General features: G+C 34.6%; 1 protein-coding gene across 6 annotated transcripts in view; it reads left to right on the top strand.

Annotated features, from left to right (window-relative positions):
* UBE3A (ubiquitin protein ligase E3A) overlaps positions 1 to 26,970 on the top strand; it is a 92,095-nt gene that overhangs the window by 53,178 nt on the left and 11,947 nt on the right. For 4 of the 6 annotated variants that reach the window (XM_060155344.1, XM_060155315.1, XM_060155334.1 and 1 more), the window contains 5 exons: positions 5,603 to 5,907; positions 11,880 to 13,126; positions 22,170 to 22,314; positions 25,411 to 25,616; positions 26,243 to 26,407. In XM_060155344.1, the coding sequence (XP_060011327.1) occupies positions 5,603 to 5,907; positions 11,880 to 13,126; positions 22,170 to 22,314; positions 25,411 to 25,616; positions 26,243 to 26,407 (2,068 nt within the window). Of the gene's footprint in view, positions 1 to 1,227; positions 1,243 to 5,602; positions 5,908 to 11,879; positions 13,127 to 22,169; positions 22,315 to 25,410; positions 25,617 to 26,242; positions 26,408 to 26,970 lie in introns of those variants that run through there. The other 2 variants (XM_060155353.1, XM_060155363.1) reach the window with 2 other exon arrangements.

Genomic DNA, 26,970 nt, shown 5'->3' with positions numbered 1-26,970 from the left:
TAGTAAGCAGTGGTTATTAGCTTTATAGACTGATTATATAAGCCTTGGGCCCTTTTCTGTTTTATCTCTGGCTTCTTGATTCCTCACGTCTTCATTTGACTTCATTTTCAATTAAAGCCCCTCTACTTAACGTTCACATGTTCTTTTGATCTTTGCCTTTTAATCTCCTTTCATTATTCTGTACTTCCTCCACCAATAGTTCTTATGTTGCACGTCACAGTTAATATTTCTTTTAAGTTCTGTCGTTTTGTATTATAATTACAGTCTTGTTTGCTCACTGTTCACTGATACATCTTCACTTTCTGACAGTTGCTTTTTTTTTTTTGGCCATGCCATGCAACATGTGAGATCTTTAGTTCCCTGACTAGGGATCAAACCTGTGCCCTCTGTGTTGGGAGCTCGGGGTCTTAGTCACTCGACTGCCGGGGAAGTCCCCTGACAGTTACTATTTTTATTTCTTCATTTTCTTTGTTCTTGTATTCATTGTTTATTTTCCAACTTCCTACTAAGTTCAATTTAAGATCATTTTCCACTAACATCTCTTATATTGTTGGCAGCTGTTTCAGTGGTTCTGATTCCAGTGGTTTGCCATTGGTATAGGAACATTAAACATACTTTCCTAGTATTTGTTTCCTTGACAGGCAAATTAAGTTGCTGTGTATAATGTGGTCAGAGTTTAACTCTTGTATTTATCATTATTATTATAGGGTTTTGTTTGTTTTTGTTAAGTACCGGACTGTTCCAAAAACAGAGTCGGCAAATGTGGTATTAGTACCATTGATGATGTTGACATTGGTTTTCCTTTTCCTCCCCTGATGGCTGAAACCATTTCCTCTGCCATTTGATCTGCTGTCTAAAAAGTTACAATACGGCAACAGTATTTTCCCCTAGTGTTTTACTTCAAAAACTTCCAAACATGCAGGTAAATTGAAAGAATTGCACAGTTGATGCCATATGCCTGTCATCTACATTCTACCTTTAATATTTACAGTGCTTTATCATATGTCCACCCTTCTATTTATCAATCCATCTTCCCCCCCCATACATTTCAAAGTTAATTGCTGACATCAGTACACTTCCCCCTAAGGTGAAACCATTTTTAAAAGATTTCCGCCAAGTTTTCTAGAGTAACTCTGGCTCTCTATATTATTATTCCACAGAACATTTATTTGTAGGACTGTCTCACTGATTCAGTCATAGAAGTAAAAGAAGTCAGTGGAAAGTATTACCTGTTTTCAATGTGTAAGTAATCTCAAGAGCGTTGAGAGCGCTATCACTAAATGTCACTTGACTTGATAAGAAAAAATCCCTTTATAAAAAATCAGTATATTATAAAGTATAATACTTGGTTTGTTTTTTACATAGAAGAAAAGGCAGTGAGATGTGAGGAAATTATAGAAAGTTAGCCATAGCCCCTCTTGGGGTAGTTTTGAATGACAGATAAGGTGTCACTAAAGGGGACCCCATTGGGAAAAGATGTCTCTTCATTTCTTTCCTTTTTTCTATTTCACTTTCTTCTTCTTTTTCTCTCATCTCTTCTTTATCTTTCTTTTTCCCTCTCTCCTTTGTTTTTTGAAATCATACTTGAGGGAGTTATACATTTTACTGCATAAAATGATTTGCTGAGGGAAAAGAAAGAGTAGGAGGCCATGTGATTGGATGGAAGTGTCACTGGAGGGCAGAAAGCACAGTCTCTAAATTAAGAGTTGGGAAATTTTTTCTGTAAAGGCCAGGTGGTATTTATTTTAGGCTCTGCAGGCTGTACAGTCTCTGTTAAAACTACTCAACTCTGCTGTTGTAATGTGGAAACAGCAGTAGACAATATGTAAATGAATGAGCTTGGCTATGTTCTAGTAAGACTTTGTGGATGCTAAAATTTGAATTTCGTGTAATTTTTACATGTCACAAAATGTTATTCTTTTACTGACTTTTTCAACCATTTAAAATTTAAAAACCAAACAAGCTATAAAAAAATAGGTGGCATGCTAGATTTGGTCCATAAGCTATGATTTGGCAACTTGATGTATAGGGATTAACCTTGTACAGGTTATTTACCAAAATGTCATTATTAGTGTACATATTCCCAATGTAGAGCTTTTTTATGTGCTCTAAATTAGATGGGGATACAGAATTATATACAGGTAGTTCAAGGTGTCACTGAAGTGAGGAAAGAAGAAAAATACTTGGTGTGGTTGATTCCACTAATAACGTGGAGGTTCTGTCTTGGCCTCCTTTCAGTCCTGTTTCATCAGTCTAGCTGCCGTTTCTAAGTCTTGGGGCAGCAAAGCAGATCAAATAGAGGGGGCTGCTTTTATATTAAATCTACCCTTAGTGGTATTAAAAGCCCAAGTTTTGAGTCAAACCTGGGTTCAGATCTCTTACTAGATATGTAACTTGTTAGGTAGCAGCTCTGAGCATCAGCAGAATGCAGGTTAATATAGCTAATCATAGACTTGTGAGGATGCTAATAAAAATTGTAACAATAATGGCGGCTAACTATGTGCCATAATTACTATGTGCCATGCAGTGTTCTAAGCACTTTATTATATATTAACTCATTTAATTCTCTCACAGCCATAATAATTCTTCTGTATGCCATCATTTTTAAGATGAGGAAACTGAGACACAGGAAGTTAAGTAAACTCATTCAAGGTGACATAGTTATTAAGTGGCAGAGCCAGCATGTGAACTTGGGCAATCTGGCCTCAGAGTGTGAACTTTTAACTTCTAGGGTTTATTGTCGTCTAAAGCAAGAACATCTGTAAGCCTAGCACGTAGGTCTTCAACAAATCATAAATATATTAAATTTACAGAATATAGTGCTACCTGTTCTTCAGGAAACTGTGTTCTTGTGTGATACCAGGTATGCATAAATTTGAGATTCAAATTATGATTTTTCAGAAGGCATTTTACTTTTTTCAATTACACATTATTTATGGGATTTTTTTTCCATAAAAGTTTTTAGTACTACTATTGTTAAGAATTATTTTGAAATGTATCACCTGTAAGACAATATAGTAGAAACGACTTACACTCTGAAGCTGGAAGACCTCTGGACTCCTGCTCTCATCCTAGTTCTGCACTTTCCTTTGTGCGACCTTGGATACGTGATTTGACTCTTTCAGTTCTGTCTCCTTTTTTGGCTGTGGCCTGAAGATCATCCTCAAAGTCATGGGATTCAGATGAGATAACCTATGTGAAAGTCCCTTGCAGTGTGTCCAGTATGTTACCAGGCATTCAACAAATTATAGTTCCTTGCTCACCTCCCTATTAACAGATTTAGAACTGAAAGGAGTCTTAAAGATGGGAAACTTAGGCCCAGAGTTGTTCAGATAGTACAGCTACTTTGATTCTTAAAGCCGGTTTTCTGATTTCTCAGTCTTGTTCTGTTTTTAACACTTGTTTATGTATTACATTCAGAAGCATTATGTGTATGACCGGTATTTTTGGTTTGTTTGTTTTTTTAGGACAATAAGAAAAATAGCTAGACTGTTTTGGTATTTTGATTTTTGAAACTAATCTTTAAAAACTCATATGGACAATTTAGTAAACCTTGACGCCATTCAAATCATGTATATGAAGTTTTGAAACCACTAACATTTTCCCTTTTCATATTCATTAATTTTAATATACAAGTAGCATGTTATAGAAAAAATAAATTGCAAGCAAAATGATAGAATAATTTAAAAAACTGATTCAATCACATTATTCAGGGAAATGACTGTTAACACTTTGAAATAAAAATGGCTTCATATGACACTACTTTGTAACAGTCTTTTACAATTAAAAGATCAATTAGTGATCTATGCCAAATTCAGATCTTGATAATTTTTGTTTATTCCATTGTGTGAATGGTTATCAGTTCATTTTAGTAATCTATTTTTGGGCATGACAATTTTTTTTCCAGGTTTTGTAGAAACAAAATTGTCCAATTATTTTCACCCAAAATGGGATCTTTGATTCATATGGTTCATCCTCTGATTCATTTTTAAGACTTTTGATAAATGTTCATAATTTTCTTCCAGAAAGGAAATACATACTTATTTACATTCTCACTAGGGAAAGCTATAGCGTTTTGGAAGAAGAATAGCAGTGTATGGTATAAGCCTTGTAAATTCTATATTTCTCTTTCTTTACATGTTGTCACTTTAGTATTTTGCACAGTGATATATCTGAAATAATACGTTTTAATTTTCAGGAGTGGAATTGTTTATAGCTACATATAATAAAATATCTAAGTGCGTTTTGTGGGTTTTTCTTTTTTCTCTGTTCGCATGCATTGAGTGGTAAATTTGCATGGAACATATGAAAAACAGCACCAGAATGAATTGAATGTGTTTGAGTTATTACTGTTTGTCACTTACCTTGATAGTTTAGAGACAAAGTCCTACTTTTGAGACAAAATTGGACTTATTAGTGTGTCTCTTATTTGTCTTCTTGTAAGTTGTTCAGTTTCTCATGATTAACAAGATGTATCTCATGATTAACAAGATGTATCTCACGATTAACAAGATGTAAATTCTAATACCATTTGCCATTTAGTCCTACATGTTTGTGAGATCATTGTAGGAACATTTTGAGAATTAAATTAGATAAATTATTTTTTAAATAGTTTTGATTATTTGTAGTTTTTATTCCTGCATGTCTATTTGGAAACAAAAGGAATAGCTGTGAATTATGTTTTTTTGGATCCAGTCGACTACTCAAGTTATGGTGATCTCATATCATCAATAGTAGAAGTATAGATCTTAAGAGTTGGAATAAGCCATAGAGATAGAAATTAGTCCAGCTTCTTGCTTGACGAAATAACCCCTTCTTCAATATCCTTGCTAGGTCTGCTAGAAGAGCCATAATGGAACATTAATTCGCATACTTTATGTTCACAAAGTAAGAGTAACATAAGATTTTGCTCTAAAAGGAATTTAAAATATTCCATGTTCCTATGACATGGTATTAATGAGGAAGTTTACTGATACCTTTTGGGTTCAAAATTGTATGTTTTGAGCCACTTTCTTGTAATATAACACAAGGTTTGGATATTTTATTTATAAATTTCTTTTTAAATCTTCCGTATAGTAGATAATGGGGGGGGTCCTTCTTTGTTCCACATAGAAGTTCTATGTTAACTATAAGTCAAGTATTTACAGGCTGCTGAAACAAAATGGTGATTATATAAAGGAAAGCTGGATTGATACTTTAAATAGACTCTCATTTTCTTAATGTTAATTTTTAAAGTGATAGAATACTAAAACTCTTAGTCATAAAACTTGTGATTTTCAGCTGTGGTGCTAAACAATTGAAGCACATCAAACAAGCGCCCCTCCACTGCGCCCCAAACCAAAGGAAAGCATATTATATTAAAACAATGATTTTTGACAAGCATTGATATTCTTTATCATATGTCTTAGGAAATAAGTATCACATATTTCACCAGTTAAAAGTTTTGTGTAAATAGTGTATCTCCATTTTCTATACCTCATCTTAATACGCAGGTTTATTTACTTCAGTGCTTGACTGACTTCTGCCTTGTTGATGATCTGTTGAGCTTTGTACCTGAGAGCTCTACTAATCACTGTGCTTATTGTTTGAATGTTTGGTACAGGAAGCGAGCAGCTGCAAAACATCTAATAGAACGCTACTACCACCAGTTAACTGAGGGCTGTGGAAATGAGGCCTGCACGAATGAGTTTTGTGCTTCCTGTCCAACTTTTCGTCGTATGGATAACAATGCAGCAGCTATTAAAGCCCTTGAGCTTTATAAGATTAATGCAAAACTCTGTGATCCTCATCCCTCCAAGAAAGGAGCAAGCTCAGCTTACCTTGAAAACTCTAAAGGTGCCCCTAACAACTGCTCTGACATGAAAATGAACAAGAAGGATGGACAAGGAGCAAGAGATGATTTTAAAGGTAAGACGTTCTATTTTTAATTGAGAATTTTGGACTGAAAACCACATTGGAGATTTTCAAAATGTGTGAGGTGTTGCTGTTTGCTTTTTTTGTCTCATTTTTGACCTTCGGACATGATAGTATGGTGGAATCGATTTTTTATTGTGATAGAGGACAGAACTAATAGTTGAGTTAATGATTTCACTCTGTTTTACTGTTCCGATGATCTTCAATTAGAAGCAGATTATATTCCCCAAAGTTCCTTTGCTAATGGATTGATTAGAAATTTTAAATATTTTCCACTAGGAAAAATGTATTAAGTAGTAGTTAATAACCTAAACTAGGCCACAAAGTCATTTAGATGTTGGAATAGCTGGACTAAATATCTGGCATGCATTTTGGAACCCGAGCACTATACAGTGAAAGTAGCAGACTGATTAGTGGTCTTTTTCTGTTTCTGAAGGCAAGGCAAAATGTTGTTAATAGTTACCTGAGAAATAATCAATTTTTCTTTCTAATGTATTCTTCCTATATCCTGCTCACCTTCTCCCAGGCATTTGGCACACTCATACTGCCAAGAATCATTACCTAACAATGGTGGTCTTACCCAAGCCTTATTTTTCTTTCTAAATGATCCTGTATTTCAATACTTTTTTCTCTTTTTAATAAAATTCAAGCTTTCTTTTTCCCAGTGAAGGCAAATCGGTATTAGAAACAAGTTAATCAGATTTTTGAATGACTGACAGTCCTACCAGAGGTAATTGTATTTTAAAAGAGGAAGCTTTTTGTTTAGGATATATAGAAGTTAGATACTACCTCTAAAGTTTTCAGTAACGTCATTTGAATCAAGTTTAAATTAATTAGTGAAATGGAATTGTGTTAATAGCTTCTCTGTTTCCATAATAAAGCTGTTTTCATAACTTTATTACAGCTTATTGCATGAATATTTCTATTCCATGAATTAGCTCACACACCAGATAAATAAGTGAACGTTGTCAATATGTTAATGTGGAAGTTGCATTATACACATTTCCCCAGCAAGTGTGCACCATAAGAACAGCCGTTACTGTGAATGTAGGATGTGCTGCCACAGTTGAAGGCAGGAAGCCATATGGGGGTTATAGTGCAGGATGGACGTACCCATCTTCTTTTTGGCTATGTGGTTCATTTTAGAGGTACTTATTGGGTGATTATCCTCAGTCTTTGTGTACTGTTTAAGCTCAAGTTTATATAATTTAGCAGTTCATTGTACTTTCTTCCAACATACTACACTCTTTCCCCCCGCGCCCTTTTTCCTGCAACATCTGTATTTACTATAGTATATTTTTACTAGGAATTATAAATATATTAACTGCACTAGTACTTTTATTTTGAGTGTTAATTATATATGTTAGCTCTAGTTACAAAGTTTCCGGTGTTGAATAGTCTGCCCCAAACTCTCTTTTTGCATAAGAATTTAAGTTTAAAATTTTATAGATTGAGTATTTTTCAAATACACATATATCATAAAATATACAGGTATGTCATACAAAAATGTCTCATTTATTGTTTTCTCAGTAGAATACCTCCTTTTATTGATACCCAAACGTTAATGAATGTTTATATTTCAAAATGCAGTGTTTTTTAACTAAGTTACATTTATGTCTGAAAAACTCAGTTTAACATTTTAAACAAAACACCACGTGAATAAAGTATTGGTATATTTTATGTAGAATTAGTAGAATGTCAGAATCACTTGAAGATGTTCTGAAGAGCATGTCATGCCAACAGAGGGTGCGTGGGTCTAGAACGCTGCTTATCCGTAAGATAAGCCATATTTACTACATGCAAGGCAACTCTTCGTTAACGTTATTATTTGATGATTAGGATACAGAGTGTCCTACATCCTAACTGGATAGTTATTTATAATAGATAGTTACTATGTTTTGGTTACATTTTAAGAAATTAGGTGTTTTTTGTTTTTGTTTTTTGGGCCTGGTCTCATAAGAACATATTATAATTTTTTCCAACTAAAGTAGTGCGAAATAAGCTCCCAGTTAGCAGTTTCACACACTTCAGGAAGAGGTTACTGAAGTTTAGCAGAAGATGCCTAAATATCCTGAATAGAACAAACCTTAAGGATCCGTTCTTAAAGAGTTATGGCCCATAAAAGAAGGTGTTGACAGTCTGGTAGCAAGGACCAAAGATTAGATTCGTGGTGTGATAAAATTTGGTATTTTTGTGGTTCAGTTTTTGGAAGCTGCTCATTCACTGACCATTTGCATTTTGTATTATCTTTTACTATGAAGCAAATACAAAAGCAGAAGTAGGAATCATATTAAGAAATTTTATATGTGTTCATTACAAGTATAAGGGTCCATTTGACACAATGAAGATAGGATTATCTACATGACTCTAAAATTATCCTCTGCCTAAGTATTTGATGACAAGGCTGTCACTCTTTTGATTAAAGGGATTAAGACTTTTGTCAGTAATACTGTTTTGCCAGTACATCTTCTTAGAGTTAACAGACAAAATATATCATTTGTTCTCTTTCCTGTAAAATAACATACCTGAATAGTTAATTCAAAATGGCAAAACCTCTTTATTTGGGGTGCTACATTTTTATTTCTTCCACAGTTCGATAATTTTTACTGGCCTGTATGAAAAGTGGTCTCAAAATATTAGTAAACACTTTTTTTTTTTAATTTGAAGGACAGTTTTATAATTTGTAGAGACCTGTATAGTCTTTGCTTGGGTAATTTGAAAATTATATTAGTTAGCTTATTTTGTACATCTGCTAATAAGAATAAATGATTTTTTTTTTCTACTCAAAGTATGAGTTAGTCATATTTGTCTCATTTATCAGGAAAACAAATCCTGAGAAGTCCACCAGTAGGCTTCCACTTAGGTCACTGGCAGACCTGTGTCACATACCGCCCCCAATGCAAGTGAGGATTGGAATACTAGTGTTTAGTTTTCAGTTTCTATCACAATGGCATGTCGGGGTAAAGATGGTGAATAGATTTGGAGTTAGCCAGCCTAAAGTGTCTGCCCAGATATATTAGAGAGCTGGAGGTTGAGAGAGCAGTTTCAGAGGATCACATTTCAGATACAGAACAATGATAGCACTTGCTTTGGAGTTAGAAGTAATTGCAATGAAAATTTAAGTTGATATAGCCATGTAAACTAAACTGCTATTAATCAGGACACAAAAGTCTTGGGGTATTACCCAGCATTACTCAGCTTTCTGTTAGTTGAGAATGAGATCTTGTGGTCGGTCATTAGAGGTTTCATATCCTTTTGGTAATCGGTTAGTCTTACCTGTCAAACATTTGAGTACTTTGAGTAATGCCAGACATGTTTTATAGTCATTAGGGATCACACACAATGCGCGTGCGCGCACACGCACACACGCTTGCGCGCATGCGCACTCCCAGCCACCCCCTTTCAGGGTTTTTGAATTATCTCTGCCCAGAGCATTCATTGTTTTCTTTGCTATTAGAATTGATTTATAAAGTGAAATTTGGTTATCTTCTGTTTAAAGGCTGTTTTCACTTCTTTTATTAATGTAGTTATTTGACTACAGGATTGAAATATTTTTACTTCTGTATTTTCATTTAAAATACAATCGTTTATGCTCCTGTTTATTGCATGCAATAAATTGTTGACTGTTAAAACATTTTATTTTATATCTAGTAATCTAATATTCATGCAAGTCATAACAAAAAATAGTGTTATTGGGTTATATTTCTCAGCTTTGGTAGGTGAAATTTTGTAATTATATAGGCTTATCTCAGAAAATAAGTGAGAGAATGTAGGGTGGGTTTGGTTTTTTTGATAACATTATGAGGGTAGAGTACATTATAGCTAAGCTAATTTTCATTTTAAAATTGTTAGTTTTTTTTCTTTTTTTTTCTTTTTTTTTTTTAGTTGAAACTCATGGTAAGTGCCAGGGAGTTTTATGATATGAGGTGTTGAATCAACCCACTGCCTATTGTATGATATTCCCAACCATTGGGATTTACTACTCTTTGAGTTTGAATGTTTTACATTGTTTTTCACTCCAGTCATTGTACTCGGTAACTTCTTTGAAAAAAGTCAAACGTTATGAAAGCTCATATTAAACTGCACAAAATAAATCAACATTTGAGTAAGATGAGAACTTGCAGTTTTAGGAAACAGCATGTTAAAATTCATTTTTGTGTGTGTGCTTGTATTTTCTCGAGTAAGAAAAGTGTAAGAGAAGGAACACATGGAGTTTTTCTTTCTTTTTCTAATGTATTTCATGCAGTGGCACTCACCTTAAGCACTCATGCATTCTGTAACCTCCAAACTTACTCTGTTCCTCTCAAGGGAGTATATGTATAGATTTAAATTTTGTTGTTAAAGAGAATGGGAGCTGTAGGTTTATCTGGTTTTGTCTGAAAGCGAATAATAGCAAATGTAAAAAGTCTAATGGCAAAAGCTGACAGTGGAGGCCTAAGCCACTATATTTAAAGACAGATATGAGAAGGAAGTAAAATGAATTCCAGCAAACTGCAACAAACTCTTTCACCCCTGCAACTGTCCATGGCTCCAGAGATTTTTATCTCAAAAAGTCCTTGAAGTATTTTCTTCTTTGTTTCTTCTGTGACTTCATTAGAATTTTAATTTGTTAACATTACGGTAACTCTGAAAATGTGTAGTAAGTTGATATTCAGTCTGGCCTTTCAGGGCCTGCTGTCATTTTTGCCTTTTATGATGTTATTTCTTTATGGGGAAGAATGGATATAATAGAAAATCATAATAAAACTCCCATGGATTTGAATACTACAAGCTGTAAAAACAGTGGTAATATATCATTTTAGGGGGGAGATGGTCATTACTTGTACTTTAAAGACTCTGAGGGCAAGATGGGGAAAATGAAAGGCTTCTCTACTTGTAAGGATCAGCTAGAATACAATATTAAGTAGACCCCAGAAAGAATACTAGCTTATTACAAACAGTGGAAATTTGTTTCTAGCTCATCTAACAGCCATAATATTTTAGACTGGCAGAGAGTTCTGGTTCATGCAGTCATTCAGAGTTGCAGCTGTAATGGCACTATCTTTAACACACGATTTTCGGAACCATCCTGGAAGCATCATCCCATTAGCCAGAAGGAGAAAAGCATTAGCCTGAAAGTAGCACTTATCTCAAAAAGCTGGGAAAGCTGGAGAATGTGTCCAACTCTGTGCCCAGGAAGGAGACGAAACAGATTTTGGTGACTACATAGTAGTCTGTTTCACTTGTCTGCTCATAAGTTGCCTTCTTCCCACCCTATTGTTTTCACTGCTTTGTAACTATTTCCTGTCACTGTGTAAGATTTATTCCAACCTGGCTGCAGATGGCAGTGTCTGTCAACTTCAGAGCTTATGGGAAATGATATATTAATCCTTCTCAGTCACCCACAGAATGGCCACCCTGAAAAAAAACTAAGACTCAGAAAGGAAGACTCAGAAAGGAACTAGTCTGGTTTTAGGACAAGGGCTGTTTCCAAAAGAGGACTCTGAAGAAATCTTTATTAAAACCTTGCCTTCCTAGTCTTTTGAAACAGAGTAGTGAAATAAGGAAGAAACCTCTCAGAAAAATAGTGGTGTTTCTGCTCTAAAGTAAAGCGAACTTGTAAGAGGTATATTGTGATGAGTCGGCACATGATATCTTGGTTCATATTTACAGTTAAAACTGCACGTTAATATATACCATCATTGTGAAAATGAGCTTGAGCTCATTAAAAGCTATATATAAGAATACATATAGAATGTAAAAGAATGAGTAAAGTTGTTAATATTAGTAGTACATTGAAAAAAATAGGTAAGCATATTTTGTTGGTTGAACCTAAGTATTAAGATACTTTTTAAGAGTTGTAAATCATAAATGGTATTTATTGCAAAATGTTTGGCAATTTTATTTTTCACTAGAACTTATTAAAAGAAAGCAAACATACATATATATTATGAAAATAAATGTTCTCTTTTTTCCTAATTTTCTAGATGTGACTTACCTAACAGAAGAGACGGTATATGAAATTCTAGAATTATGTAGAGAGAGGGAGGATTATTCCCCTTTAATTCGTGTTATTGGAAGAGTTTTTTCTAGTGCTGAGGCATTGGTACAAAGCTTTCGGAAAGTCAAACAACACACCAAGGAAGAACTGAAATCTCTTCAAGGAAAGGATGAAGACAAAGATGAAGATGAAAAGGAAAAAGCTGCATGTTCTGCTGCAGCTATGGAAGAAGATTCAGAAGCATCTTCCTCAAGGATAAGTGATAGCTCACAAGGAGATAATAACTTACAAAAATTAGGTCCTGACGATGTGTCTGTGGATATTGAGGCCATTAGAAGGGTCTACACCAGATTGCTCTCTAATGAAAAAATAGAAACTGCCTTTCTCAATGCACTTGTGTATTTGTCACCTAATGTGGAATGTGACTTGACATATCACAATGTATACTCCCGAGATCCTAATTATCTGAATTTATTCATTATTGTCATGGAGAATAGAAATCTCCACAGTCCTGAATATCTGGAAATGGCTTTGCCACTGTTTTGCAAAGCAATGAGTAAGCTACCCCTTGCAGCCCAAGGAAAACTGGTCAGACTGTGGTCTAAATACAGCGCAGACCAGATTCGGAGAATGATGGAAACATTTCAACAGCTTATTACATACAAAGTCATAAGCACTGACTTTAACAATCGAAATCTAGTGAACGATGATGATGCTATTGTTGCTGCTTCCAAGTGCTTGAAAATGGTTTACTATGCAAATGTAGTGGGAGGGGAAGTGGACACAAATCATAATGAAGAAGATGATGAAGAGCCCATTCCTGAGTCCAGTGAATTGACACTTCAGGAGCTATTGGGAGAAGAAAGAAGGAACAAGAAAGGTCCTCGAGTGGACCCACTAGAAACTGAACTTGCTGTTAAAACTCTGGATTGTCGAAAACCACTTATCCCTTTTGAAGAGTTTATTAATGAACCACTGAATGATGTTCTAGAAATGGATAAAGATTATACTTTTTTCAAAGTAGAAACAGAGAACAAATTCTCTTTTATGACATGTCCCTTTATATTGAATGCTGTCACAAAGAATTTGGGATTGTATTATGACAATAGAATTCGCATGTACAGTGAACGAAGAATCACTGTTCTCTACAGCTTAGTTCAAGGACAGCAGTTGAATCCATATTTGAGACTCAAAGTCAGACGTGACCACATCATAGATGATGCCCTCGTCCGGGTAAGTTGGGCTACTGTTTAAAAATTAGTACTAGATTGAATACCTAATGATGGGGAGACTGTGATACAGTTCAGTGAATTCATTTTATAAGTGACTCTTTGGGGGGAAAATGTATGTATATGATTATATAGTATAGGAACACATGGACTTTTTTATTGTAAATGTAAGTACTATATTTTTGTTGCTCCTGTCCAAGTTCATAAATGTTCCACAAAATATTGGTTGTCTTGTGTCATGATCACTCTCTCTTTGAAAAAGAATAAATTTTCTAAATCTTGACAACTAACCCCCAAAGTTTTGTCATTCAGAAGAGAAGTGGATGTTGCAGAGCACAGAAACTAGGGGGTTGTGGAGATACCCAATAATAAGTATGAATGTAAAGTCTTAATAGGGAGAAATGGTAGAATAAAACCACACCATGAAATAATAAGTGGTGTCTAAAAATGCCATCATGTGAGGTTGAGTATTGCATTATTGTGAGGTTAATGAAGTGACCCGGGCAGGTGGTGCATGCTGCTGGTAGGAGTTCCTGCGGGGTCACTCAGAAGGTCCCTGTTTGGCACTGCCTGACTGTAGTAGTTTCTTCCAATTAAATATACATATGGACTACACCAGGTCTTGGAGTTGGTTGGAACTTCTGGGAAAACAGCAACTATTCCAGGAATCTTGTAATTAGTGGTGTCTGTATTATCAACCCAATCCAGGGAGATTGAACTGGGAGAATACTGAGAACACAGGTACCCACCTTCTAGTTCCCTGTTTCTCCGGATGGGTTGCTTTTTGTTCATTCCTTCCCTCCACAGAAAATAAGAATTTTAGTGCCCCCATTTAAGAATGTAAGCCTTTCCAGAAGACAGAAACCAATTGCCAATCACATTGTACCAACATTTACATTTGTTATAGGGTTCTTTATCACAGGATTTTATTGTATTTATAATATTAGATGTACCTGGCATTGCTAGTTCTTTTTCATCAACTTCAAGTAAAATTTAATGGCAACTAAAATTAAGATAGTCAGTCTTCTATACTAATAAAGGAAAAGAACCCATGACACAGATAACTAGAAAGTAATGAAATTTATTTCAAAATATATTTTAGTTTTAGAATGGATTTATCTAAATCTGAGAATTTATAAAACTAAACCAGTGGAAAAAGTTGTTTGACATCTTAGAAATTTAAAAGTTGCAGAGGTTCTGTGCTTCTTTTCTTTGTTACCGTTTTATTTTTTTTTTTTAATACCAAATAGGTCTCTAATGTTGAAAAAGGAGTCTTCATTATTTAAGCAACTCAGGCAGTTTTTCACCAGAGACAGAAAGGGGCAGTAGTTGCTTAGAGTAATTATTGCTTGCTTGCTTTCTGGTGCCCTTTTAATTTTACTTTAGTAGTTTTGAGCTACATGAATAAGTCTGACTTAATATACTTAATAACAGATCATCACACAGCCAACAACTTATTTTCCATAGTTTAGCAGAATGATAGGGTATTGTATAAGGGTGTGATGATATTTTATGGAAAGCACGTTGAGGTCTATCTATGAATTTCCATTGTTAGAGCAGAACTACAAATCCCCAAACTACACATTTTATCTTTGTCTTCTTGGGTTAGGATCTTTTCATCTGTTTCCAAAAGCTGTACCTGGCCTTTAAAAGCAATGAAATTACTCTCTGTGACATTCAATCCAGAATTTTAAAAAAATGTCTACCTTTCTTAGCTGCCTTCTCAGAAATCTACTGAGCCTTACTGTCTTCCCCCACACCATCCCCACATTTCCCCCCCCAGTAAAGCAAGACTAAGAACCTACGAAACTTTAGGTGCTTATTGTATACTTACTTTATTCTATTTTTAAAATTATCCTCTAGAATTTTGAGGAAACAACCATTTTAGTTTATAAGGATGTCCTTTGAGCAAGTGTTAGGGTAAAGTTAACTGTGAGCTTTTAAATTATGCTAACAAATTTTCTTAGTTCAGCTTAATTATGTCAAAGCTAAATATTATCAATTTACCTATTATAAACTAGGATTCACTAGATAATATCTGTACTTGAATATTACCACTTCAGAAACCCTTTGTGTAAGGCACTTTGCTAAGCAATAGAGATGTAAAGATGAATCATGACCACTGAGGAGCTTCTTAGGGGTACACATTAAGCAGATTTTACTGCTAACTTTCTTCCTCCCATCTCGTCCCTCCCTTCCTTCCTCCCCACTCCCTCCCTCCCTCCCTCCCCTTCTTTCCTTCTTTAATAACACAGTGTGAAAAGGTTAAAAAATAAAAAGCATCAAAATAGGTCTTGGAAGTCAAATTGATAATCTGCCAATTTTGGGGAAACATTCCTAGCAGGTGATGATCATGATAAAGTTATAGTGTTTTAGTAACAAAAAGTAGTTTAAGGTGATCCTCTCAGGTACACTCTCAGAAGTACTGATGGATTTTCAACATCTTATTCCCCAGTAAGATCTACTTTGCCTTTTGTTTTTTGTTTTTTGTTTTTTTTTTTTTTGCTGTACGCGGGCCTCTCACTGTTGTGGCCTCTCCTGTTGCGGAGCACAGGCTCTGGACGCGCAGGCTCAGCGGCCATGGCTCACGGGCCCAGCCACTCCGCGGCATGTGGGATCTTCCCAGACCGGAGCACGAACCCGTGTCCCCTGCATCGGCAGGTGGACTCTCAACCACTGTGCCACCAGGGAAGCCCTACTTTGCCTTTTTTAAGCCTCATCTTTTTATATAACAGTTTGACAAACAAAATAAACCTATTGACCACTTTCTTATGACCTGCTAATTTTGAACTACAGAGTAGGGTCAGGAAGAGAAGAGGAAATGAGAAACTTTGTGGTGTGCTCAATATTAATAATTAAATAATCAAGGTTATAGGACCTTAGACTTTAAGAGCTAAAGGGAGCCTTGGAGCTCATCTACTCGTTAGTTTATAAATGAGGCCTGGAAAATAGTGACTATTTCCTGGAAACTGTGGCACTCTTGAGTATTTCTATTGGGTCTTATTTTTCAGTTATTAATTGTAAGACTGACTAGCTTGGAGGGAACGGTAGTAACTTAATGATTATAGATTTTTTTTTATTTAAAGAAAAATATATTCCTTGCTTTCATGTACCATATAATTCAAACCAGAGTAGCAAATTGTTTCCTAACTGGAGTTTTTAGAGGAACTGTTTTTGATGACAATAAGAGTATTAGTGTTTACAATATTTTATCAAACCTGAGATATCTTCACTGGTTGTAGGACACACTGTTATTTTAATACAGCTAAAAAGAACAAATGCTGCCAATTTAGTTTTGAGACGCTGTCAATTTTATGTTATATCCTGATTTCAGAGACGTTAAAATATGAAAACAAAAGCAAATTTTAAAAATCAATGAAATGTAATATATAAGTTGTCTTTCCACAAATAGATATCAGAATCGTTTAAAAACTACCCCTACAGGGGCTTCCCTGGTGGCGCAGTGGTTGAGAGTCCGCCTGCCGATGCAGGGGACACGAGTTCGTGCCCCGGTCTGGGAAGATCCCACATGCCGTGGAGTGGCTGGGCCCGTGAGCCATGGCCGCTGGGCTTGCGCGTCCGGAGGCTGTGCTCCGCAACGGGAGAGGCCACAGCAGTGAGAGGCCCGCGTACCGAAAAAAAAAACTACCCCTACACCCTTAAATTACTGGAATATTTCTCCCTAGGACTTATTTTCACTACTTTTTGTTGTTCCGTAGGAAATAGTACAGTGATAAACGGGCTCAGAACTCAGCTTTCATTTGAATGAGAACGATCCTAATGTGATGAGGTTTTTATGGTATTTTGCTAATAACATTTATCTATTTGTGTGTTCTTTTAAATTATCTTTTAGATAATTTGTCATTTTTTTCTTAGACAAAACATCTTCAAGGTAAGAAGATGTAAAAAAATTTTTTTTAATTACCTTTTATGTTAGGAAATTGAGTTAAGGGTATGAGTATTTTGGAAGACAGTATTGCTTGTCTGTGAGGTGCCCCAAACTGCCTTCGTATCTGAATGAGAGATTTGTTTAAAAAAAAAAAAAAATCCAAAGTTCTACCCTCTAGAGATTCAGATTAGGAGCTCTCGTGTATAGCCTAGGAATATATATTTCTGTTAGTAACCCCAGGTATTCTGATAAAGCCAGACTGGAAACCAGTATTTGGGAGATGGCTGTTTGTACAAGTTTATATATACATATTTATTGAGGCCATTTTTATATACAATTACATGTTTAGGAACTGGCAGGCTTTAAGAGAGTGATGAGGATTGTAGGCATAGGGGTAAGGGGTGATATGAGACTTGGTTCAGATTAGTCAGGGAGTCCTAGAATTTTGAGTAGAGATCTAAAGACCAAAAGAAATGGCTGTGATGTAGAATTGGATAGGAAAGTCCAAAAATAAGAACTAGAACATATTAAAGGTGGTAGGTACAAATGCAAGCCCTACTGCCAAGAGGTTATGCTCAATCTCTTCTAAAAATCACTCACTCATTTTATTCTGGGCTCTGCTATACCAATACTGTCTAACCCAGTCCCCAGCATTTTTCTTGATAGACACCCTTAGTTATTATTGAAACAAAACTTGATTCTTGTCAATTGACCTACAGTGCTTTAGGAGTAAGATTATTCTGTGCTCCTTTAGGTATGTTTAGGTATGTTTAATTGTATCATCTACATTCACTATATTGTGCTTAATGCAATGGCCATTATAGTTTCTTAAGATTTATTCTAATTGAATTGAAGAATTTCATACCTGATTTTTGTCCTTTAATTAGAACAAGAGAGTGAAACAGATCTACATAGATTCATCGTAAAATAGTTTAAAGCAATGAAACTTGTCAAACTTCTTAGTTGTTACATGCGAGGAAAATGAAACTCAGATTCTGACCTACAGAAATTAATAACAGAATTGGAAGTAGAACTCAGGGTTCCTGGTCTCACAGGCAGATGTGATTATATGATTTGGCTGTTACCCAGACATCTAAACTTTATATTTAAGATAAACAACTTTTCCTAATCTCTTTACAGAGAAATGAAAAAGCTAAATATATCCAGGTGATCTAAAAATCTCATTCCAGTCAATAGTTTTAATGTACTCACTAGCAAAGTGTTTAAACGTAAATTCTAGTAAGTTGACTGAAGTAGTTTAAGCCAGCCATTCTTATGGATCCTAAGCATTCTTAAGTATTAGGTCTGTTTTATCTGAATACTGCTACTTCTACTTAAATATCCATACCATTAGGAATTTTTTTTTCGACTATGAATCAGGATACATTTGACATAATCTGTCTTTTGCCAGTCTCCATATTAAATTAATACAAAGTGTACTCTAAGAAAACCTATATGTAAAAATCCAGGTCTGTGTACTAAATGAATTTAATTAAAGGATGCATGCAAATTCTCCTTTTTCAGACTGTTCATTGACATATGCTTCCAATTTCCAAATATTCTCCTGCCTTCAAGATAGCTTTTGATTAAAAAAATTGAATTTTAAATGGTATGTGTCTATTACATAAAGTGATATACCTTTACTATTTAATTCTTAAGTCTTCTCTAATTGAACAATGAATTAGAAGTGCTTGTTTTTAAGAAAAATAAAAATAAATGCAGTCCATTCATAATGGCCTTTGTCAAAATAATTATTGCTAAATTTTGTTATGTGTTACCACAAATGTAATTTTTATAAAAGATAGGCTACTGATGTCATAAATTATACCATATTTTAGAGAACCATGTAGTATATCTGAGAATGATAATCTAAAATAAATAATAATGGGAAATTTTCACCCACGGAATTCAGTTGCAGTCTATTTTTCAAGCCATTCTTTCTGTGAATATTTACATTTGAATATATCCTGATTCTAAAAATAATATATATTTATTGTAATAAAAAAAGATTGAAGCATACAGAAGAGCATAACAATGAAAATCACTCAATATTTTAAAAAAGATTGTTGCTAGTCATTGAGGAGAGGCAGTAAAGCATGGTAAAGAGCTTGGTGCCCGGACTAGAATTTCTGTTCTACCATTTACTGACTGACTTGAGCAAGTTTATGAATCTCATTACTTCAGGGTATGCATCTGTAAAATAGGGTTAATAATATTACCGACCTGATAAGATTCTTATGAAGATTAAATGAGTTGATACGTGTAAAGTGTCCTGGCATATTAAGTGCTGTATATTGTTTTGTTGTTAATACCGGAATATTTTTGTTCTGTTATAGCTGAGTCGTTAAATTTTCAGCCAAGCCTGAAAAAAATTTGAGAGCCAATAAAACAAACGTAATAATAAGAGCTAGTATTTTTTTTTTTTTTTTTTTTTTTTTGTGTTACGTGGGCTTCTCATTGTTGTGGCCTCTCCCGTTGTGGAGCACAGGCTCTGGATGCGCAGGCTCAACGGCCATGGCTCACGGGCCCAGCCGCTCCGCGGCATGTGGGATCTTCCCGGACCAGGGCACGAAACCAAGTCCCCTGCATCGGCAGGCGGACTCTGAACCACCGCGCCACCAGGGAAGCCCAAGAGCTAGTATTTATAAAGAATTGTTGTTCAGGGAATTCATCTGTGCTTCGCATACATTAACTTATTGATATATTTTTATGCTCATTTTACAGATGAAACTAAAAGAGATAAAGTGACTTGTTTATAATTATCATAATAATAGAACATATTGCATTAAATTCTTTTGGCATTCAAGGTGTGGAATGGAGTGAAGATTGGTGGGAATGGAGAGACATGTAATATTTTATTAAGACTGAAGATAAATTTGCTTCACCTGTGATACGAAGTGTCTTGTGTGGAGCTAAGACTAGAACACGGGGCCTCTGAATTCTTTAGAAACTACACCAAATTCTTTAAAAAGTATCAGTCACATTGACACAGAGTCAGCTCTCAGTTACAAATGTTAGTGAGGAAGAGATACAGGACACATAATTAAATAACAGATAATTATTTTTTTCCACCTTGGAATAGCTGTACCTGATAGAAGCAGGTTTGTCTTTGTGTTGTAAGGGTGTACATAAACATTGATGTACATTTCTATAACACCTAGGCAGGTGGAAACTGGGAGAAGGAAATTAGCAATGCGTTTCATGGCAATACAGGATATTGGCCTGATGGGTAAACCACATTTGAGCTAAGATGATAATTCTGACTTAGTCCATGGAATTCTTTATAGCCAGTGACCTGAAACAGGTTTCCAACTGGAACTATTTTTTTTCCCCTAAGTTATTTTCAAAATTTGAGACTAGGCTATAAAATCAAATTGAGAATTTTTTGTTCAAAGAGCAGAGGTGTTTTAAAAGGTAACAGTATGATGTGTTATCTTAATATCACCCACTCTAGAACTCTTTCTCATACATTCTTATTAAGCCTTCACAACTTCGCAGTGTGAAGAATACCATCCTAATTTTTTTCCCCCTTTGCAGATGAGGAAACAGGCTCAGCTGAGTTCCTTGCTAAAATTTAAAGGTTAAAAATTATGTTAAGTGACAGTTGGGACTAATACAGAGTATTTGACTCAATCTTTCCACAACGGCACTGTCTCAAAGATAAATTATCTTAATACAACTTGGCATAAAAATGATTTTGCAAATGGTAGATAACCACTGTTGTACGGGATAGACATTCCTTAAAGCTAAAGATTCTAAATTCACAGAATCATAGAATCCAAAAGTCGAAGATATCCAGGAGATCATTTTGGCTTTGTTCAAATGTTTTTGATTGCAGCCCCTAGTAAGAGATATTTTACATAGCATTCCAGTACTCATGTGCATATCTGCCTGTACATATAATTGAAGCAAAAGTTTCACAGAACAGTAGGTGCCAGTACTTTGTGGAATGCATTCTGATTTTTTCCCTTATTTGGTTTTCATTACATGGATTGGACTACCCACTAATGAATTGCAGTTGGCAGCTTGAAAAACATTGATCTAGGGCAACTGACCTGAATCATGAATTTGTGAGATTTTATTTTATTTTTTATAGACACACTAGAATGTACAAAATAGTGCTGTTACTTAAAGTAATTACTTTAGGACTGACTATAGTACACTTACTCTGATGATGTTTGCATTGCTCAAAACCATTTTAAAGATTCTAATTGGAATAGTTGCAAAAACCTGAACACCCTTAAATATGTTCTGTTTTGGCAGATTTAAAGTCACTTTAGCAAATAAGGTGGATGATCAGTCAGGCATGCTGTTAGTAAATTTCAGACACATAAGACAACAAATTACAGTATAAATATTTCACATTAGAATACAGTGTTGATTTTATGATTAATCTCAGTAACTGAGAGCAATCATTATATTCTATAGATACAAAAAGTATTTGGTAAAGATTTATAGTTGAAGAAATGTTGAAACTGGGGTTTGATAACTGTTAGAAGTTAAGAGTAAGGATATAGGCAAGTGTATGTCTCATCTGCTTTAAAAAAAAGTGGATATAAAATATGTTCTAATCCATTAAAATGGTAATTTGTACCTAAGGTGCTATTAGGAGACCATAAACTGCTTCCCTAAATGTATTTTTCTTAATTGAAATTGTTTTATTTATGGTTTAATAGATATTAAGACTTAATTCTTGAGTTTCTATTTTAGTAAACATAAAGAACTACAAGTGAACAGTTCTGAAGTCAAACTTCTATAAGCCGTTGTTTCTCCTGAAATAATTTGAGTAGTTACTTAAGGCATTTTTGTTATCTTGACTTTTTTCCATGTCCTAATCTTACTGCCCAGGTTTGTTATATACATAATTAACAGAAAACCTAATTCTAATTTTCTACTGTATGTTAATTTCATAACAGATCAGTAGTTAGAAAGTAACCCTTTAGAATTCGATGCCGGTTTTTCTTCTGTCCTATTTTTCCATTATCTGTGAGACTGAATCTTTGCCTTCGCTGGCTTTTTACCAGTTTGCTTCCTGTTTCCATTTAAAATATATCAAAAACGTTATCTTTTATTTGCTCCCTACCCCTACACCTTATTTTTATTTTCTTTCATCCTAATACTGGCATTCACCTTTTCACTTTATCTTTTCACTCACTAGCTAGAGATGATCGCTATGGAAAATCCTGCAGACTTGAAGAAACAGTTGTATGTGGAATTTGAAGGAGAACAAGGAGTTGATGAGGGAGGTGTTTCCAAAGAATTTTTTCAGCTGGTTGTGGAGGAAATCTTCAATCCAGATATTGGTAAATATTTTAGTGATGTGATCATGGTGTCATATCTTTTTGAATTAAGAATTTATTTACCTAGGTTTATAAATATTTTCAGTTATGAAGAGCAGCAGAAGGAGATTTTGGTATGGATTACCTAGAGTCACAGATAATGACTGAATTTGTGGACTTTGGGGATTGGTCCTGCATCACTCATTTATTCAAGTTCTTATTTAGATAACTTAAACAGATATTTTATTTTTTATTTTTTGGCTACATTGGGTCTTCGTTGCTGCGCATGGGCTTTCCTCTAGTTGGGGCGAGCGGGGGCTACTCTTTGTTGCGGTGCGCAGGCTTCTCATTACAGTGGCTTCTCTTGTTGCGGAGCATGGGCTCTAGGTGCGTGGGCTTCAGTAGTTGCAGCATGCAGGCTCAGTAGTTGTGGCACGCGGGCTCAGTAGTTGTGGCTCGCGGGCTATAGAGCACAGGCTCTGTAGTTGTGGCACACGGACTTAGTTGCTCTGTGGCATGTGGGATCTTCCCGGACCAGGGAGTGAACCCATGTCCCCTGCATTGACAGGTGGATTTTTAACCACTGTGCCGCCAGGGAAGCCCCTGGAAGGTGGATTCTTAACCACTGGACCACCGGGGAAGTCCGACCCATAGCATTTCTGAGACAAGAGTTTCATAGAATAATGGTCTGAAGACTGTTGAGAATGTCTCACAAGTGTATCATGCTCAAAGTTTGGAAACACTGGCTGATATCAAATTAATTTGGTTTATTTGCTATAGGATTTCTTGGGCTTAATATTGTAATGTTTTCCCAAACTTTTTGAACTCCAGAACCCTTCTTCCATCCTGTATCTAATAGTATTTGCTTCCCAGAAGAGTTTTCATTGAACACAGTTTGGGAAAAACTGATCTATAATATATCAGTCTAAAAGTGAAGAATTTGGGTTTCACTGATAGACGAAGTAATAGACAGACTTGGCAAAGTAGAACAGGAAAAAGATAACAGCTTCTTAGGTAGTATACTATTGTATAATTGTGATCTGATTCAATTTCTACAGTATAACTACTTGATTACTGGGTTTGCTTACTTTTAAAATTGATTGCATGACAGTTATAGGAAAAGAATTTCTCAAAAGCTACCATCATAATTGTGAAGAATGTGGCAGAGAGTACTACAGATCATTTCCCTTAAGCTTTGAGAATTGAACCGTTAAAGTCTATTGATTCTCAGTATGTACAGTGAATTGACTTCTGTAATTGTTCTTAGTCTACTTGCAAATGAAAATAGACATTTTGAGTTCATGACATAAATATAATAGTTAAGACTTTGTATTTTAGCTAATGTTTGTTAATCAGAAAGCTATGCCATTTTGTATGTAATTCATTCAAAGTAAACCTAGACACATAGAACCATGCCCTTTTTGAGACAGAAAATTTATGACCTTCATAAATTTGGTAAACTTTAGCTGTAGGTTCTGATGTATCTAAAAAAGTTAAACATTAGCTATAAAGTATATTTACATTATATGCAGAAATACTTTTAAGAAAAACCATACATTAAACAGATCCACTTGATAGTAAAACAATTAAAATGATGACAATAGAAATATCAAAAAGGAATATTTTAGAAGAGCCACGCTTTATGGAGCTTTTCTTCCAGGGACCTGAAAATAAATGTGCCCCAAATGGTATCTCCTTGAACTTTAATATTATTATCTTCCACACAGAAAGATGAGAGTAGTGACCTATGTAATTTACATTCTGATTAATTTGTAATTTATTGCCCTTGAGACCAAGGACATGCATTTGTGATATTTCATCAAAGTTATTAATTGTAATTATTTTTAACTGTTCTGACCCTGTTAATACCATATTTATAATTAAATGAAGTTTTTAAGCACTTCAGTAGATGTTGTAACTTAGGCCTGTAAAAAAATTTGGATGTAAACTGTGAAATTCAAGTATGAATTGGATAATTTATAAAATGTTATTTCATGAACATTAAATTGCATTAGAAAAATGTCTTAGTTTAATTCATGTTCTTATGATCAAGGGGACCTTTTAAATTTCCCTTTACATTTAACTTAAACTGCATGTGAAAATGAAGAAACATTTTCAAAACTTTTAAAAAACTTATAAATTGATTTATATGCTCTATTGATTTCTAAAGTTTGTTCTATTGGAACTTCCCCCTCTTTTCCAGACCTAATTCTTAAAATATTTTCATTCAGTTTCACAGTAGCAAGTGAAAAACATTTTAGTAAAATGAAATTGTTAATTCAATTAAAATATCATTTAACTTTTATCTTAGATATTTCTTTAAAGGGAAGGAGATAAATCTACCTTGGTAATGGCTATTCAGATTCCTATTTTTAAATGAGTGATATCAAAAAGGTTTCCAAACTTGCGTTTAAAATAGTGAAGACCATGTGAAACTGAAAGAAGACTACAAATACAAATTACTTTTGTTTTACTTACTGGCTCACAGTTAATGTGTGTATTAAGTGGGTTTGATTTTGGGGCATAATCTAAGTTTATCAAGTTTACCTGAGTTTAAGTACTTGGCATCTTTGTTAGAAAGGTGCTGGAAAAACTTCATGGAACCGTTGTGCAATTTGGGGAGAAAACAGACTTTTACTTAATGAAATTCAAAATTGTTTTTTAAAACGGTATGTATGGATTGAATATGTTTTTATAAGTGAAACATTTTCAAAGTATGATTAGCCTTTTTTCCTTTTGCATTTATTTTTCAACGATTGAGTAGATAAAGTGTGAATGCAGATTAACTTTTCATTTGTGTTAGTAGAAGATTAGAGAACTTGAATTTAATGAACATTTTCCCTAACTTCTTAGAAAATGCCACCAAAATGCCTTATTACTTTATTTCTTTGGCTTCTTAAAAATATATGCTACCATTTGCCACAATTTATAACATTCATATGTATTTGAACTTTGTTTTCTCAAGTGTTAATCTAAGAGAAAAAATATTTCTATACGTAGTGCACATAAGCTTACATGTATAATTATTGTATATTTTTATATTTTATATGTATAAATATTTGTTCATCAGTCTGTAATAAAATGTGAAAGTAATGTATTTTTAAAAATCATTTCTTATAGGTATGTTCACGTATGATGAATCTACAAAATTGTTTTGGTTTAATCCATCCTCTTTTGAAACTGAGGGTCAGTTCACTCTGATTGGCATAGTACTGGGTCTGGCTATTTACAATAACTGTATACTGGATGTACATTTTCCCATGGTTGTCTACAGGAAGCTAATGGGGAAAAAAGGAACTTTTCTTGACCTGGGAGACTCGCACCCTGTAAGTCTTTGGTCATTTTTTCTTCTCTCTTTTAGATTTTATTTAAAAGCAAATACAGAGTTTCATTTATATAAAAATTTTAAAGCTTTCATTTGGAACCTTTGTTAATATCTATACCTAGTAAGATAAAGTTGCTTTAATCTGTCTGAAGTACCATAAACACTTAAAAACTCGAAGGGGAACTTTTTTACATATTGCTGTCAGCAAGCTGGCTTTGTAAAGATTGATTCTGTAGGAAAGTGTTTTTAATTTTTTGTTCGTTTGTTTGTTTTTAATGAAATCATGAAATTGCCCAGTTAAATCAGAGCTGCGCTGAGTAAGGGGCTGGTGGCTACAGCCGCTCTTTAACCTTGAGACACACCTCTAAGGTTCTCATAAGAGCACAGTGTGAGATCCATTGCTAAGTAGCTAGTGTGGGGTTTCTCAGCAGAGAATGGGACATCACCAATGACTGACAGTCTTTCTTTAGTTTCTACATATAAACTATTGGGGCAGGAATACTATCTATGCTTTAATTTTTATTGTTAAAGGCTTTTTTTTTTTTAATCTTTTCCCAAGAAGAGTGATACAAACTGTTGTATTTTGTAGTTCTGTGGTAGCCTTAATTTTCCATTTCTGATTGTTAGGTTCTATATCAGAGTTTAAAAGACTTACTGGAGTATGAAGGGAATGTGGAAGATGATATGATGATCACTTTCCAGATATCTCAGACGGATCTTTTTGGTAATCCAATGATGTATGATCTAAAGGAAAATGGTGATAAAATTCCAATTACAAATGAAAACAGGAAGGTAATAAATGTTTTTATGTCATCCTTGTCTTTTCTCTTTATTAACAGAATTTTAAATCATATATGCTTCTAGTTTTTAAAGGAGTATCTAATATCCGTACAGAGACCCAAGAAATCAAGTAACCAAGTTATTATAAAGGAAATAACCACAGTTTCCTAAATTTTGGCTGTAAGCTGTATGAGAGCACATGGTTGGGCATTAAGCCCCTTTTAGAGAAAGAAGGCATGCGTAGGAGGTAGTGAATGGCTCAGTGTGGCTGTGGTATAAAGCATGAAGTGGGGTGTTTCTCATATTAAGCTGTAGAGGGGAGGGAAACAGGGACCTTGTAATTAAGGTCCTTATAACCAAACAGATGATAATTGCATTTAATGTACTCACACATACATGTGCCTTAAGTATACGTCTGAAAAGTATTAAAGAATACTTTAAAGAAATCAGTTTTGTGTTTTCTGTTGACTAGAAAAGTATGCATCTGTAAACAGAGGGGAATAACCCAGAGCATAACAGGGAAATTATGATATATATAAAACCTTTAGTAAGTGTGTGTTTATGTTAATATAATT

The sequence above is a fragment of the Lagenorhynchus albirostris genome, chromosome 1, assembly GCF_949774975.1.
Source record: "Lagenorhynchus albirostris chromosome 1, mLagAlb1.1, whole genome shotgun sequence".
NCBI lineage: Eukaryota > Metazoa > Chordata > Mammalia > Artiodactyla > Delphinidae > Lagenorhynchus > Lagenorhynchus albirostris.
Note: the sequence above shows the minus strand (reverse complement) of the source record. Positions and strands in the feature narration are given on the sequence as shown.